Raw genomic sequence first — 14,308 nt, 5'->3', positions numbered from 1 at the left:
CTCAGTACTGCTCAGTGTAATGAACTCAACAAGGCCCATGAGGCTGGCCTCTTGAAGTATGAGCTCCCTGATTGAGATAATGATTGCCTTCCCAATCAGAGAGTCCTAGAGTGTCAGGGCTACAGACACTCCGGATTCTGACTTTGTATCTGAAGTACTTGTAGGAGTGGAGACAAGTTTGTAAATAAAGGGAACCTTTATTTACTTTTAAATAAAAGAAATTTGGTCTCTGAGGAATTATTTCACTCCACTAGCCGCTGTATTCTCCCAATAAGTCACAATATATTCTAACCAACAACATAAGGATTCACTGCAGAAATGGGCCATCTAAATTATGGCCAATCATCTACCTTAATTCCACATTCCTGCACTATTTCTTAATTTGCTTGGTATCCAAAACACTATCGACCACTATTGAATGTCTCTATTGCTGGAGCACCCACGCCTCCCTGGGGTAGAGAATTCCAAAGGTTCACACCCCTTTAGTGGTGAAGTTTCTCCTCATAGAGTCATAGAGGTTTACAGCATGGAAATACTTGTCCATGCCGCCCTTTTTTTTATAACCCCTAATCCCAATTGCCTGCTTTTGACCCATATCCCTCTATACCCATCATAACCATGCAACTATCTAAATGTTTTTTAAAAGATAAAATTGTGCCTGTCTCTACCACGACTTCTGGCAGCTTGTTCCAGCCACTCACCACCCTCTGTGTGAAAAAATTGTCCCTCTGGACACTTTTGTATCTCTCCCCTCTCACCTTAAACCTATCCCTTTAGTTTTAGACTCCCCTACCTTTGGGAAAAGATATTGACTATCTACCTTGTCTGTGCCCCTCATTATTTTATAGACCTCCATAAGGTCACCCCTCAGCCTCCTACCCTCCAGGGAAAAAAGTCCCAGTCTGTTCAGCCTCTCCTTATAACTCAATCCATCACGTCTCGGTAGCATTCTTATTGAAATCTTAAATGACTGGGCTCTTCTGATGAGATTGTGACCCCATTCCCCAGCCAGGGGAAACATCTTGCCAGCATCCACTCTCAACACTGTTAAGAATTTTTCTCTGTTTTAGTGAGAACTCCTCCATCTGAGGAACATAGACCACATTGACTCCCCTCAGAGGCTAATCCCCTAATTCCCAAAATCAGTCTAGTTAAAATGCGTTCCACTGCCTCGAAGGCAATAAATGTTTCTTGGGGAAGGAGACCAACATTTTATTACAACTTGATAATTTTATTATGTAAATAGTTCATTATCGCAATCTTAGTACTAGGTGTACTTTTGCTTGGTGTTATTTTAACACTAACAATAAGCCAAGGTGTTATTGTCACAACATCAGGGAATTCCACAGTGCAGAAGAGGCCATTCAGTCCATCCAGTCTGCACTGACTCTTTGGCAGAGCATCTTAACCAGGTCCTCTCCCCCATCCTATCTCCATAACCCCACACAATTCCCATGCCTAATCCCCCTAATCTACACATATTAGGACAATAATGAGCAATTTAGCATGGCTAATCCACCTAACTCGCACATCCTTGGAGTGTGGGAGGAAACCAGAGCACCCGAAGGAAACCCATGCAGACACGGGGAGATTGTGCAAACTTCACACAGAAAATCATCCAAGGCCGGAATTGAACCTGGGTCCCCGCGGCTGTGAGGCAGCAGTGCTAACCACTGTGCCACCGTGCCGCCCATCAATATTAAGCAAAAAATTGGTCACATGGACAAAGAGTCCAGTTCTGGAATGCACATTATTGGAGTGATGTGATGACACTGGAAAGAATACAGAGGAGATTTACTAAGGATGTTGCCTGAGCTGGAGAGGTTTAGTTATGAAGAAAGATTGGGTAGACTGGAATTGTGTTCCCTGGAGCAGAGGAGACTGAGGGAGAACATGATTGCAATGCATAAGATTATGAGGGCTGTAGATAGAGTGGACAGGAAAAAAATTTTCCCCTTGGTAGAGGGATCAATAACCAGGGGAACAGATTTAAATTCAGGGGCAGGAGGTTTAGAGGGGATGTGAGGAAGCTTTTTCATCCAGAGAGAGGTGGAAGCCTGGAACCCACTGCCTGAAAGTATAGTGGCGGCAGAGACCGACGTAATATTAAAGAAATATGTAGATGTGCACTTGCGATGCCCCAGGAGCACAAGAACAAAGAACAGTGCAGAACAGGAACAGGTCCTTCGGCCCTCCAAGCCTGCACCAGTCATGTCCTATCTAGACAAAATGCTTATATCCTTCTATTCCCGTTTGTTCATACGTTTATCAAGATAAGTCTTAAGTGTCGCTAACGTATCTGCCTTGACTACCTCACTTGGCAGTGAATTCCAGGCACCCAATGCCCTGTGTGTAAAAAAAGTCCCCCACACATCTCCACTGAACCTTCAGCCCCATCACCCCCTCCACTCCCACCACCCCCCTGCATCTTGTACATGTGCCCCCTTGTAATTGTCATTTCTGCCCTGGGAAAAAGCTTCCAACTGTTCACCCTATCCATACCCCTCATAACCTTACAAACGTTCTATCAGGTCGCCTCTCAGCCTCCAACACTCCAGGGAGAACAATCCCAGTTTATTCAATCTCTCCTCATCGCTAATACCTTCCATACCAGGCAACACCCTGGTAAACCTTTTCAGCACTCCCTCCAAAGTCTCCACATCCTTCTGGTAGTGTGGTGACCAGAATTGGACACAGTACACCAAGTATGGCCTAACCAATGTTTTATATAGCTAACATAATTTGCCAACTTTTATACAAGGCTACGGGCCGAGTGCTGGAAAATGGGATTAGAATAGATCGGTGGTTTGCTATTGTTGGTGCAGGCGCAGTGGACCAAAGGGTGTTTTCTGTACTGTATACGTCTGACTCTAAGAATGTTACATGACCTGAGGACATCCCAAGCACTTCACCATCGATGAGTTAGTTCTGAAATTCAGCTGCTGTTGTTATCATGGCCGTTTGTGTGTAACAAGATCCCTCCATGACCCCCCCCCCCCACCCCCCACAGAAAAAATGCTACTTTATTTTGGTAATAACATTCCAGCATATTTTGAACAATTACAACTCATGTACAGTGGTACTGGAATGTCTGGACCACAAATGAACCAATTCCCAAATGAACTAATCATGCCTGCTCGTTCGCGTCGCTTCCTGGTACACCAGTCGCGTTGTTTATAGTACGTGTGGGTCTGAATACCAGCTAACAGTGGCTAGGAGAGGGGCTGCTTGTTATCTATTGCGTTGGTTTCCCCAGGGCTGCTGGGGTGGGGTGGCGGTGCAGAATGAGGCTCCATTCCCTCATTCAGCAGGGATGGCACTGTGGCATGGTGGTTAGCACTGCTGCCTCACAGCGCCACGGATCTGGGTTCGATTCCTGGCTCGGGTCACTGTGTGTGCAGAGTTTGCGCATTCTCCCCGTGTCGGTGTGGGTTTCCTCCCACAATCCAAAACTTGTGCTGGTGAGGGTGCATTGTCCATGCGAAATTCTCCCACAGTGTACCCGAACGGCACCAGAGTGTGGCGACTAGGGGATTCGCAAAGTAACTTCATTGTAGTGTTAATGTAAGCCTACTTGTGACACTAATAAAAAATAAAAATAAATAATAGGGGTGGGGTAGGTGGCGGGGTGGTGGAAGTTATTTGCGGAGAGGAACATGCCAGCGCAGTACAGGGTGGAGGATAAAGGAACTTAATTATTCACCAGCTTTTCCACAAACTCCAACTTTCCTGCCAAGTTGATGTTGTGTTTCAGTGGCCTTTCCCTCTGAGGCTTTTTTAAAAAGTATATATATATTTCTGGCTTGGCTGGCATTTATTGCCCATCCCTAATTGCTGAAAAGTCAGAGGTCGATTGCTCTATGGCAAACACAGTTTAAACCATAAGATTTAAGAGCAGAATTAGACCATTCGGACCATCGGTTCTGCTCTGCCACTTAATCATGGCTGATATGACTCTCATCCCCATTCTCCTGCCTTCTCCCCATAATCCTTGATCCCCTTATTGATCAAGGACTTATCTATCTTTAAGACACTCGGTGACCTGGCCTCCACCACCCCTTGTGGCAAGGAGTTCCACAGATTCGCCACTCTCTGGCCGAAGAAATTCCTCCTCATCTCAGTTTTATATCTTCACTCTGAGACTGTGCCCTCGAGTCCTCATCTTTCTCACTAGTGTAAACATGTTCTCTGTATCCACTATATCTAGGTGTCTAATTTGCAGATTGGACATTACTTGTGCAGAGTCTAGGAATTAGGGGAGAAAGAGCCTGAAATAATTATTGTTCTTTGTCTCATTTTCAATACATTTGACACTTTGAAATGGACTGCTTGAAATATGATACAGTTAATTCTATAAGTATGATGCAGTTAATTCTATAAGTATGATGCAGTTACATGAAAACATAAGAAATAGGAGCAGGAGTAGGCCATCTAGCCCTTCGAGCCTGCCCCGCCATTCAATAAGATCATGGCTGATCTGTCGTGGCTCAGTTCCACTTTCCCGCTTTCTCCCCATAACCCTTAATTCCCTCCTCTATCAAAAATCTATCTACCCGTGACTTAAATATATTTAACGAGGTAGCCTCCACCACTTCAACGGGCAGAGAATTCCAGAGATTCACCACCCTTTGAGTGAAGAAGTTCCTCCTCAACACTGATCTAAACTGCACCCCCCCCTCCCTTATTTTGAGGCTGTGCCCTCTAGCCCTGCTATCCTTTCTAAGTGGGAAGAATCTCTCTACCTCTACCCTATCCATCCCCTTCATTATCTTATATGTCTCTATAGGATCCCCCCTCATCCTTCTAAACTCCAACAAGTACAGACCCAGGCTATTTAGTCTCTCTTCATAGTCCAGTTGATTCTATAAGCATGATATTCTTGATTCTATCAGTATGATGCAGTTGATTCTATAAATATCATGCAGTTGATTCTATAAGGATTGGGAGGATATTATAGATTGTAGTGAGAATTGCATTGAAGAATAAATAAATAAGTGATTGATTCCTGGGAAGTTTGAACCAATCACAATACATGGTCAGTGATAAATATTTCAATTAAGTTTCTATCAGGATACGTAATTGCTTTTCTGCTTGAGACGCAGTTAAGATATGGCGTGTGCTGCATACCGGACAGGAATTTATGTAGGAGATAATCAGTAGCTAGCTACAAGGTTGCAATCTAAACAGACAGTCCTGATGTAATGGTTGAGTGGCTCACAAATGTTAGCAGGAAGATTGAATTACAGCTTTTTACATTGTGTCAGCTGGATAATATTTGCACATCACGGATATATACATTGGGTGGGTTAATTACTAAGTGTTTGGCACAATGATTGTTCCAGTTGAGTCGAAGCTGAGATACTGCTGAAGCTATAATGTAACCATGTAACCAAAGATTTACACATTACATGACAGGTAATGTACTAAATACATGGGACTGAGTTACAGACTGGAATTTGACAGAGAGATTCAGATACTTTGTACATAGAATAGTGAACACCTGGGAGTGAGTCACAGGCTGGAATCTGATCAAGGGTTTAAGGTGGTTTATATATAGAATAATAGATACCTGGGAGTGAGTAACAGACTGGAATCTAATCGAGGGGTTTGGGATGGTTTATATATAGAATAATAGATACCCGGGAGTGAGTTACAGACTGGAATCTAATCGAGGGATTCGGGATGTTTTATATATAGAACAACAGATACCTGGGACTGAGTTATAGACTGAATCTAATCGAGAAGTTTGGGGTGGTTTATATATAGAATAACAGATACCCGGAAGTGAGTTACAAATTGGAATCTAATCGAGGGGTTCGGTGTAGTTTATATATAGAATAATAAATACCCGGGAGTGAGTTACAGACTGGAATCTAATCGAGGGGTTCGGGGTGGTTTATATATAGAATAACAGATACTCGGGAGTGAATTACAAACTGAAATCTAATTGAGGGGTTCAGGATGATTTACTTATGGAATATCAGATACCTGGGAGTGAGATACAAACTGGAATCTAATTGAGGATTTTGGGGTGGTTTAAATATAGAATAACAGATACCTGAGAGTGAGACACAGACTGGAATCTCATCGAGGAGTTTGGGGTAGTTTATATGTCAAATAATAGATACCCTGGAGTGAGGTACAGACTGGAATCTAATCAAGGGGTTTGGGATGGTTTATATATGGAATAACAGATACCCGGGAGTGAGTTACAGACTGGATTCTAATCAAGGAGTTTGGGGTGATTTATAAAAAGAATAACAGATACCCGAGAGTGAGTTACAGACTAGAATCTAATCAAGGGGTTTGGGGTGGTTTATATATAGAATAACAAATACCTGAGAGTGAGATACAGACTGGAATATAATGCAGATTTCAGAAGGTTTATATCTGGTTTGTGATGGACAATTAGTGCTGGTTTTTCCAGCAACACCAACATCCCATGAAAAAATAACACAAAATGTACAAAATAATGATATCTGGGAGTGAGATAACAAACTAGGGAAGAATAAACATACAGATTGTAATCAATAAAAAAACAGAAACATTCCAAAACATATAAAGAATGATCTTGTTAATTCTTTGGCCACAGATATCACTGATGTCTGTGCCCTGTCGAGATTGTTGTTAGCGAGGGGGTGAAAGGTTATCTCGGGTTGAGGTTAGAACCAGATCAGCTACGGTGCTTGAGGGGCCGAGTGGCCTACTGCTGCTCCTAATTCATATATTTGTATCGCAATGATTTTGAAGTGTTTAGCCTTTGGCATGGTAAATGTTACAAATAACCGAATATATAGTTGGGGTATTCAGTAGCAATATTGGATCAATCTTGTTAATAATCCATTCTGATTAGTATTACAGATGGGGTGAATATAGCAGCCCCATTTATTGTTTGAGAGAGAAAGAGAAAATAAAAGACTGATAAAAAGCTTACATTCCTGATACAGTATAACCCAATGTCTGGATTGCTATTTAATTATGATTCTAATTGATCGTTTAGTTTGCAGTAAAATTAAAGTTTATTTCTTAGTCACAAGTAGGCTTACATTCACACTGCAATGAAGTTACTGTAAAAATCCCCGAGTCGCCACTCTCCGGCACCTGTTCGGGTACACTGAGGGAGAATTTAGCATGGTCAGTGCGCCTAACCTGCACGCCTTTGGACTGTGGGAGACAGAGCACCCGGAGGAAACCCATGCAGACACGGGGAGTATGTGCAAACTGCGCACAGAGTGACCTGAGCGAGGAATCGAACCCAGGGCCCTGGCACTGCTGCCAGGGGATAGAGAGCAGCAGTTCCCCTTAGTTGAAGGGTCAGTTACGAGGGGACACAAATTAAAAATGAGGGGTGAGAGGTTTAGGAGGGATTTGAGGAAAAACCTTTTTGCCCAGAGGGTGATGACAGTCTGGAATGCGCTGCCTGGGAGGGTGGTGGGGGCGGGATGCCTCACCTCCTTTAAAAAAATACCTGGATGAGTACTTGGCACATCATAACATTCAAGGTTATGAGCTAAGTGCTGGCAAGTGGGATTAGGTGGACAAGTCAGGACCTTTCATGCGTGGGTGTAGACTTGTTGGGCCAAAGGGCCTCTTCTGCACTGTACTATTCTGTGATTTTATGATATTTGGACAGGTGACAAAAGCTTGGTCAATGTGATAGATTTTAAGGAGGGACTTAAATCAGAAAATAAAGTCTACAAAATGAAATTTCTAAAGCGTCTTTCATAATCTCAGAATGTCCCAAAGCACTTGAAATAATAGTGTACTCACTGTTATTAAGTGTGAAACATGGCAGTAATCTGTGCACAGCAAGATCCCACGAACAGCAATATGCTACATGTTCAGTGGATCTTACATACAGGTTCTGAACCTTGAATGGTTGATAGTTAAATGTTTGTTAATATCACTAAACTATGTACATACATACAGCAGAGAGCCCAAAGTATTAACTCTATACTTGCTTCTGCACAGGTCTCTGTCCAGTCGACATCTGACCCAAGTTTCAGGTCATGTGTCTCTCTTTATATCACATTGTGGGCAGTGCTGTTTCCCAGTCCCAGATTAACCCTTTGCATTCCAGATACACTTTTACTACACCTCATCCCCAAGTCTTTGCCCAAAGTATTTACATTAAGCATTAAGAACAATCTCATGTTTTCCAATATTAAATTCCATTTACCAATTTTCTGCCCATTACTTAACCTGTCAATATCTCTCTGTAAACTATGTACATCCGCCTTACAACCTACCTTCCCTCCCACCTTTGTATCATCTGCAAATTTGTCCACAGTACATTCTGTTCCTTCCTCCAAATTATTAATATATTTTGTGAAGAGATACAATCCCAGCATTAAAGCTTTTGCATTCCATGCTTTAGGTGAGGTGATGGCCTCGTGGTATTATCGCTAGGCTATTAATCCAGAAACTCAGCTAACGTTCTGAAGACCTGGGTTCGAATCCTGCTCATGGTAGATGGTGGAATTTGAATTCAGTAAAAAATATCTGGAATTAAGAATCTACAGATGACCGTGAAACCATTGTCGATTGTTGGAAAAACCCATCTGGTTCACTAATGTCCTTTAGGGAAAGGAATCTTTAGCTGGTCTGGCCTACATGTGACAGCACAACCATTGCAATGTGGTTGACTCTCAACTGCCCTCGGCAAGTAGAATGGGCAATAAATGCTGGCCAGCCAGCAACATCCACGTCCCACGAATGAATTAAAAAAATTGTGATGAGACCCACTTGTCGCTACTCGCTATTTCCTGTTATGTCTGTAATCATTGACTCGTTAAATATATAATATCTCTTTGCCATCAAATCCAACATTCCAATGCATGAATTGAGAATTCAGTTTGTCTTTAATGTTTTATTTCAATCTATTTCCAGCTTATCAGATCTACACATCTAAACCCCCCGTGAAGTACCTGATGTAGAGTTCCCAGTTCTGACTGGATGTATTTGGGGGGGCGGGCGGAGGTTATTAAATGATCTCCCAAGATCATTAAATAACCCCACCCCGTACACCAGTCAGAATTGGGAACTCTACATCAGGTACTCCAAGGAGCGTAGATGTGATCCCATAAAACAGCCTTTCCAACCCCATGCACAAGCTTTTATTTGCGACAAAGTAAGATGCTCAAAGAAATTGAAAGAAAAGTCATAACTTTTTCTCCGCCCTGTTGACTTTTCTCTTGGACTGTGTTACTCTGGGTAATCACTTCAATTCTTGGCGACCCCATGGCTGTGCTGGAGAGTTATCAACCCTCAGATGAATGCCTAACCTCTGAGTAACACCAGGAAAGACCTCACAGAGCCAGAATATGGGATGGTGGTTTCCGAGGGTAGTTAAGTAATGGTTATGATGCAAGACTTGTGACCCTGATGTTTGGGAGGTAAGAAAAAGGCTCTGATGTCTCAAATTGTACAAAGCCCAGTTCAGCCTTTCGAAAAGGGAATTCAGCCTCCTTATTCTGGTCTGTCACATCATCTGTACAATAGCTAATTGATTCTACACCCTCTGAAGGGACCTGTTCTGCCAGTTGTTTCCAGAGTCCAGCATTGCACAGACTGAGGATTTTGTGATGATAGTTAAAATGTGGGACTGGGGTGGGATGCTTCATCCATCACTCACTTGACCCTGCCTTCCTTCACACACAAACACAGGCACAGACAGACAGACACACACATGTGCGTACACACACACACACACACACACACACACACACACACACACACACACACACACACACACACACACACACACACACACACACACACACACACACCATTTCTCCCTGATATACCTTCCCCTCTCACACAGTTTCCTGATGCACCTTCTCCTCCAGGTAGCTCCCACACACACATATTCTCTGTTTGATGGACTGACATCTCAGTTTGGCAATCTGGCACTGCCTGCCTGTGCCTTAGTCTTTTTCAGAGAATTTATACACTTCAGCAAGATGCTCAGGGGAGTAAACTGTGATTTGAAACAGAGCTGCTGAATATGTGGTTGCGTGGTTGATATTTGGTGTTTGTGCAGACACTTGTATCTGTGTGTGTGTGTGTGTGTGTGTGTGTGTGTGTGTGTGTGTTTGTGTGTGTGTTTGTGGCAATCTGTGCGTGTTTGCATGTGCTTTATGTATGTGAATGTGTTTGTATCTGTGTGAGTATATGTATCTTTTTGTGTGTGTGTCATCTGTGCATGTGTCTCTGTGTGTTAGAGTGCGTGTGCATGTGTCTGCAAGTATGTATTTGATGTCAGTGTGAGTGTGAGTCTGTGCATTACTGTGTGTGTAATGTGTCTGTACGTGTGTGTGTGTCTGTATGTTACTGTGAGAGTGTGTCTGCGCATGTTAATACATGTGTGTGGGTGTGGTGTCTGTGTGCCTTATGTTACTGTGTGAATGTGCCTATGTATGTGTGTGTGTTACTGTGTGTGTGTTAATGTATGTATGTGAGTCTGGGTATAATGACTGTGTGTGTATGTGTGAGAGTGTGTGTGTATATTTATGTGTGTGTGTTTATGTATGTTTTTGTGCATGCATGTGTGTGTATTTGTATATGTGTGTGTGTTTGTGTATGTATTTGTGCATCTGTGTGTGTATTTGTATGTGTGTGTATTTTTGCATGTATGTGTGTGTGTATATGTGTGTGTGTATATTTTTATACGTTTATGTGTGTGTGTATTTGTGTGTGCATTTGTGTCTGTGTGTATGTGTGTGTGTGTGTGTATATGGGTGGGTGTGTACGTATGTTGGAATTCAATGAAACACAAACTAGTCCAGTAAGCAGCGGGCATTTGCCCAATTTGGTTCCAGCCCCTCAGGGTAGCAAAAGTTTAGCTCAAACACTTCTGACACCAGCACAGAAACTCACCATTCAGCCCGAGAGTTTTTTGCTTCACATGAACCTCCTCCCCTCCTCCTCTATGGATCAAACCAGCCAATCCTGCTGGTCTTTCCCTCTCCAGCATTCCCTTACATGTAGCTATTCACCTTGAATACTCCTTGTCGTGTCATGTTCTAACCTCACTGGTAAAAAAATTTTCTCCTGAATTCCCTATGGAATATATTAGTGACTGCCTGAAGTTACGTTTGTTATGGTCTCTCTTCATAGAACAATAGAATCCCTAAAGTGCAGAAAGAGGCCATTTGGCCCATTGAGTCTGCACCAACACTGACAGAGCATCTCACCCAGGTGTACCACACACCCTATCCCCATGACCCATGCATTTATCCCACTAATCCCCCCAACCTACACATCTTGGGACATTAAGGGGCAATTTAGCATGGCCAATCCACCTAACCTGCACATCTTTGGACTGTGGGAGGAAACCGGGCACCTGGAGGAAACCCACGCAGACTTGGGAAGGACATGCAGACTCCACACAGACAGTGACACCAGGCTGGAATTGAACCCAGGTCCCTGGTGCTGTGAGGCAGCAGCGTTAGCCACTGTGCCATCTCAAACTGATGAATTGTTTCATATTTTGAAAGACCTCTGTCAGGTCACCTTTAGCTTTGGCACAGTTGTTAGCATTGCTGCCTCACAGTGCCAGGGATCCGGATTCAATTCCCAACTTGGGTGACTATCTATGTGGAGTTTGCATGTTCTCCCCGTGTCTGTGTGGGTTTCCTCTGAATGCTCTGGTTTCTTCCCACAGTCCGGAAGATGTGCTGGTTTGGTGCATTGGCTGTGCTAAATTCTCCCTCAATGTACATAAGAACATAAGAACATAAGAAATAGGAGCAGGAGTAGGCCATCTAGCCCTTCGAGCCTGCCCCGCCATTCAATAAGATCATGGCTGATCTGTCGTGGCTCAGTTCCACTTTCCCGCCCTCTCCCCATAACCCTTAATCCCCTCTCTTATCAAGAACCCATCAACCCGCTTCTTAAAAATATTTAGCGAGGCAGCCTCCACCACTTCAACGGGCAGAGAATTCCAGAGATTCACCACCCTTTGAGTGAAGAAGTTCCTCCTCAACTCCGTTCTAAACCGCCTCCCCTTTATCTTGAGGCTGTGCCCCCTAGTCCTACTGTCTTTTTTGAGCGGGAAGAGTCTCTCCACCTCTATCCTATCCATCCCATTCATCATCTTATACGTCTCAATGAGATCTCCCCTCATTCTTCTAAACTCTAACGAGTACAAGCCTAGTTTATTCAGCCTCTCCTCATAGCTCAATCCCCTCAACTCCGGTATCAGCCTAGTAAACCTCCTCTGCACTCCCTCCAGGGCCAAAATATCCTTGCGCAGGTGCGGCGCCCAAAACTGCACACAGTACTCCAGCTGCGGCCTCACCAATGCCCTATACAGCCGCAGCAAGACCTCCCTACTTTTATATTCAATCCCCCTCGCTAACAGGCGCCGGAGTGTGGCGACTAGGGCATTTTCACAATGACTTCATTGCAGTGTTAATGTAAGCCTACTTGTGACAATAATAAATAAAGTTCAAACTTTAGCTTTTCTAGAGAAAGCTACTGTCCTCACTGATATTTATAACCTTCCACTTCTCTCCACTCCTTGCTCCAGTGCTGATCAGGGTGATGTGACTCGAGGGGCTATCATTTGAAGTTAGGCTTGTGTTGTGGCGATGGTGACTCTGATCTTTTGGTTGCAGGGCGGTGGGGAGTCCCTTGGTGATGGACCCAAACAGCATCTGTCGCAAAACCAAGCGGCTGGCAGGGAAGCAGGCCGAGCTGTGCCAGACCGAGCCAGAGATCGTGAGTGAGGTGGCAAAGGGAGCCAGGCTGGGGGTCCGAGAGTGCCAGTTCCAATTCCGGAGCCGTCGATGGAACTGTACCATCCACAATAAATACTTCAGCAAAATCCTGCAGCAAGGTAGGAGCTGAATCAGATCATGGATGGGGTTCTCGGGCTGGAGGGTAGAAGGTGGTCAAAGAATATGCGTATCCATCAATTAGTTGCCTAACTGTGTAACCCCATTAACTAATTCTCCACAAGGGTCCCTGGTTAAGTGCTGCCTATCAGGCTAACACTTTGAGCTGCTCCATCCTACACTACAATCAGCTTCACATTTCGCGATGGCAGGTTCATAGTCTATTCTTTTAATCCCAATTACCCCCTCACATCCTGAATTAAATGTTCCCAAACGGGGAACCCTGCGCTCGGGAATAATTGGTTGGATTGCCATATGGACTGTAGGAGGGGTTCCAGGGTCTGTCATTCCCAAGGGCTGTAACGATGGTCACAGATCTCGGCTTGGAATAGCTACTGACGCTGCAGGTTCTGCTTGGGTGTCCATTGGGTAATCATGGCTGATGTTGGGATGAGCTGGTGTGTTTCCGCTCTGGGTGAAGCTGGTGAGGGTAGTCTCCATGCCAGGGGACCATGTAAGGTTACATCCTGGTCTACACTGGATGAGATCTGAGCCGGTGGAAGCCAAGTCACTGAATATACTTAAGAAGGAATTAGATAGACTTGTAGACTCTGAAGGTGCCAGGGAGTATGGGGAGAAGTATGGTGCTGAGAAAGAGGATCAGCCATGATCATATTGAACGGTGGAGTAGGTTAAAGGGACTGAATGGCCTCCTCCTGCTCATATTCCTGCTCCTTCATTCTCCCCAAAACATTACCTGGATCTCTGGATTAGTAGCCCAATGACAATACCAGTGAATAATAGCGACAATACCACTATTATCGGTAGATTATTAACTCAGAAATTCAATTAATGTTCTGGGGACCCGAGTTCGAATCCCACCATGGCAGATAGTGGAATTTGAATTCAATAAAAATAAAATCTAGAATTAAGAATCTACTGATGAAACCATTGTGGATTGTCAGAAAAACCCATCTGGTTCGCTAATGTCCTTTAGGGAAGGAAATCCTCCGGCTTTACCTGGCCTGGCCTACATGTGACTCCTGAGTTACAGCAATGTGGTTGGCTCTCACTGCCCTTGGGCAACTAGGGAGGGGCAATAAATGCTGGCCCACCAGTGATCCCATGTCCCATAAATAAAAAAAAAGCCTGCCACCGATAAGCTCTGCGAGGATATTAGTCTTGGTCCTGCTAAGGTGTAACTCCTCCAGCTTGTACACGTTCCCCCCTGCAACAGGAGGGGTCCCAATGCCTCAGAAATTTTTTACCTTCCCTCCTACACCAATCCTCTAACCAGGTGTTCAGTCGCTCAATCCTCCTGTTTTGCACCAGTGCGTGGCCCAGGGAGTAACCCTGAGATTACTGCTTTTGAGGTTGTGCTTTTTAATTTTCTTTCCCACCTCTCTAAAATCATGAACTGCCTGAAACTTTACTTAGGACTCCAGTTGTCCTGAACTTTATGTTGCTTC

General features: G+C 44.1%; 1 protein-coding gene across 1 annotated transcript in view; it reads left to right on the top strand.

Moving 5' to 3' along the window:
- wnt6b (wingless-type MMTV integration site family, member 6b) overlaps positions 1–14,308 on the top strand; it is a 76,957-nt gene that overhangs the window by 17,203 nt on the left and 45,446 nt on the right. Inside the window, exon 2 of the mRNA XM_080199535.1 lies at positions 12,621–12,841. Coding sequence (XP_080055661.1) covers positions 12,621–12,841 — 221 coding nt within the window. The remainder of the gene's footprint in view (positions 1–12,620; positions 12,842–14,308) is intronic.

Source organism: Carcharhinus amblyrhynchos, chromosome 11, assembly GCF_965287045.1.
Source record: "Carcharhinus amblyrhynchos chromosome 11, sCarAmb.v2.hapA, whole genome shotgun sequence".
NCBI classification, from domain to species: domain Eukaryota; kingdom Metazoa; phylum Chordata; class Chondrichthyes; order Carcharhiniformes; family Carcharhinidae; genus Carcharhinus; species Carcharhinus amblyrhynchos.
This window is presented reverse-complemented; position numbering and strand designations above follow the sequence as displayed.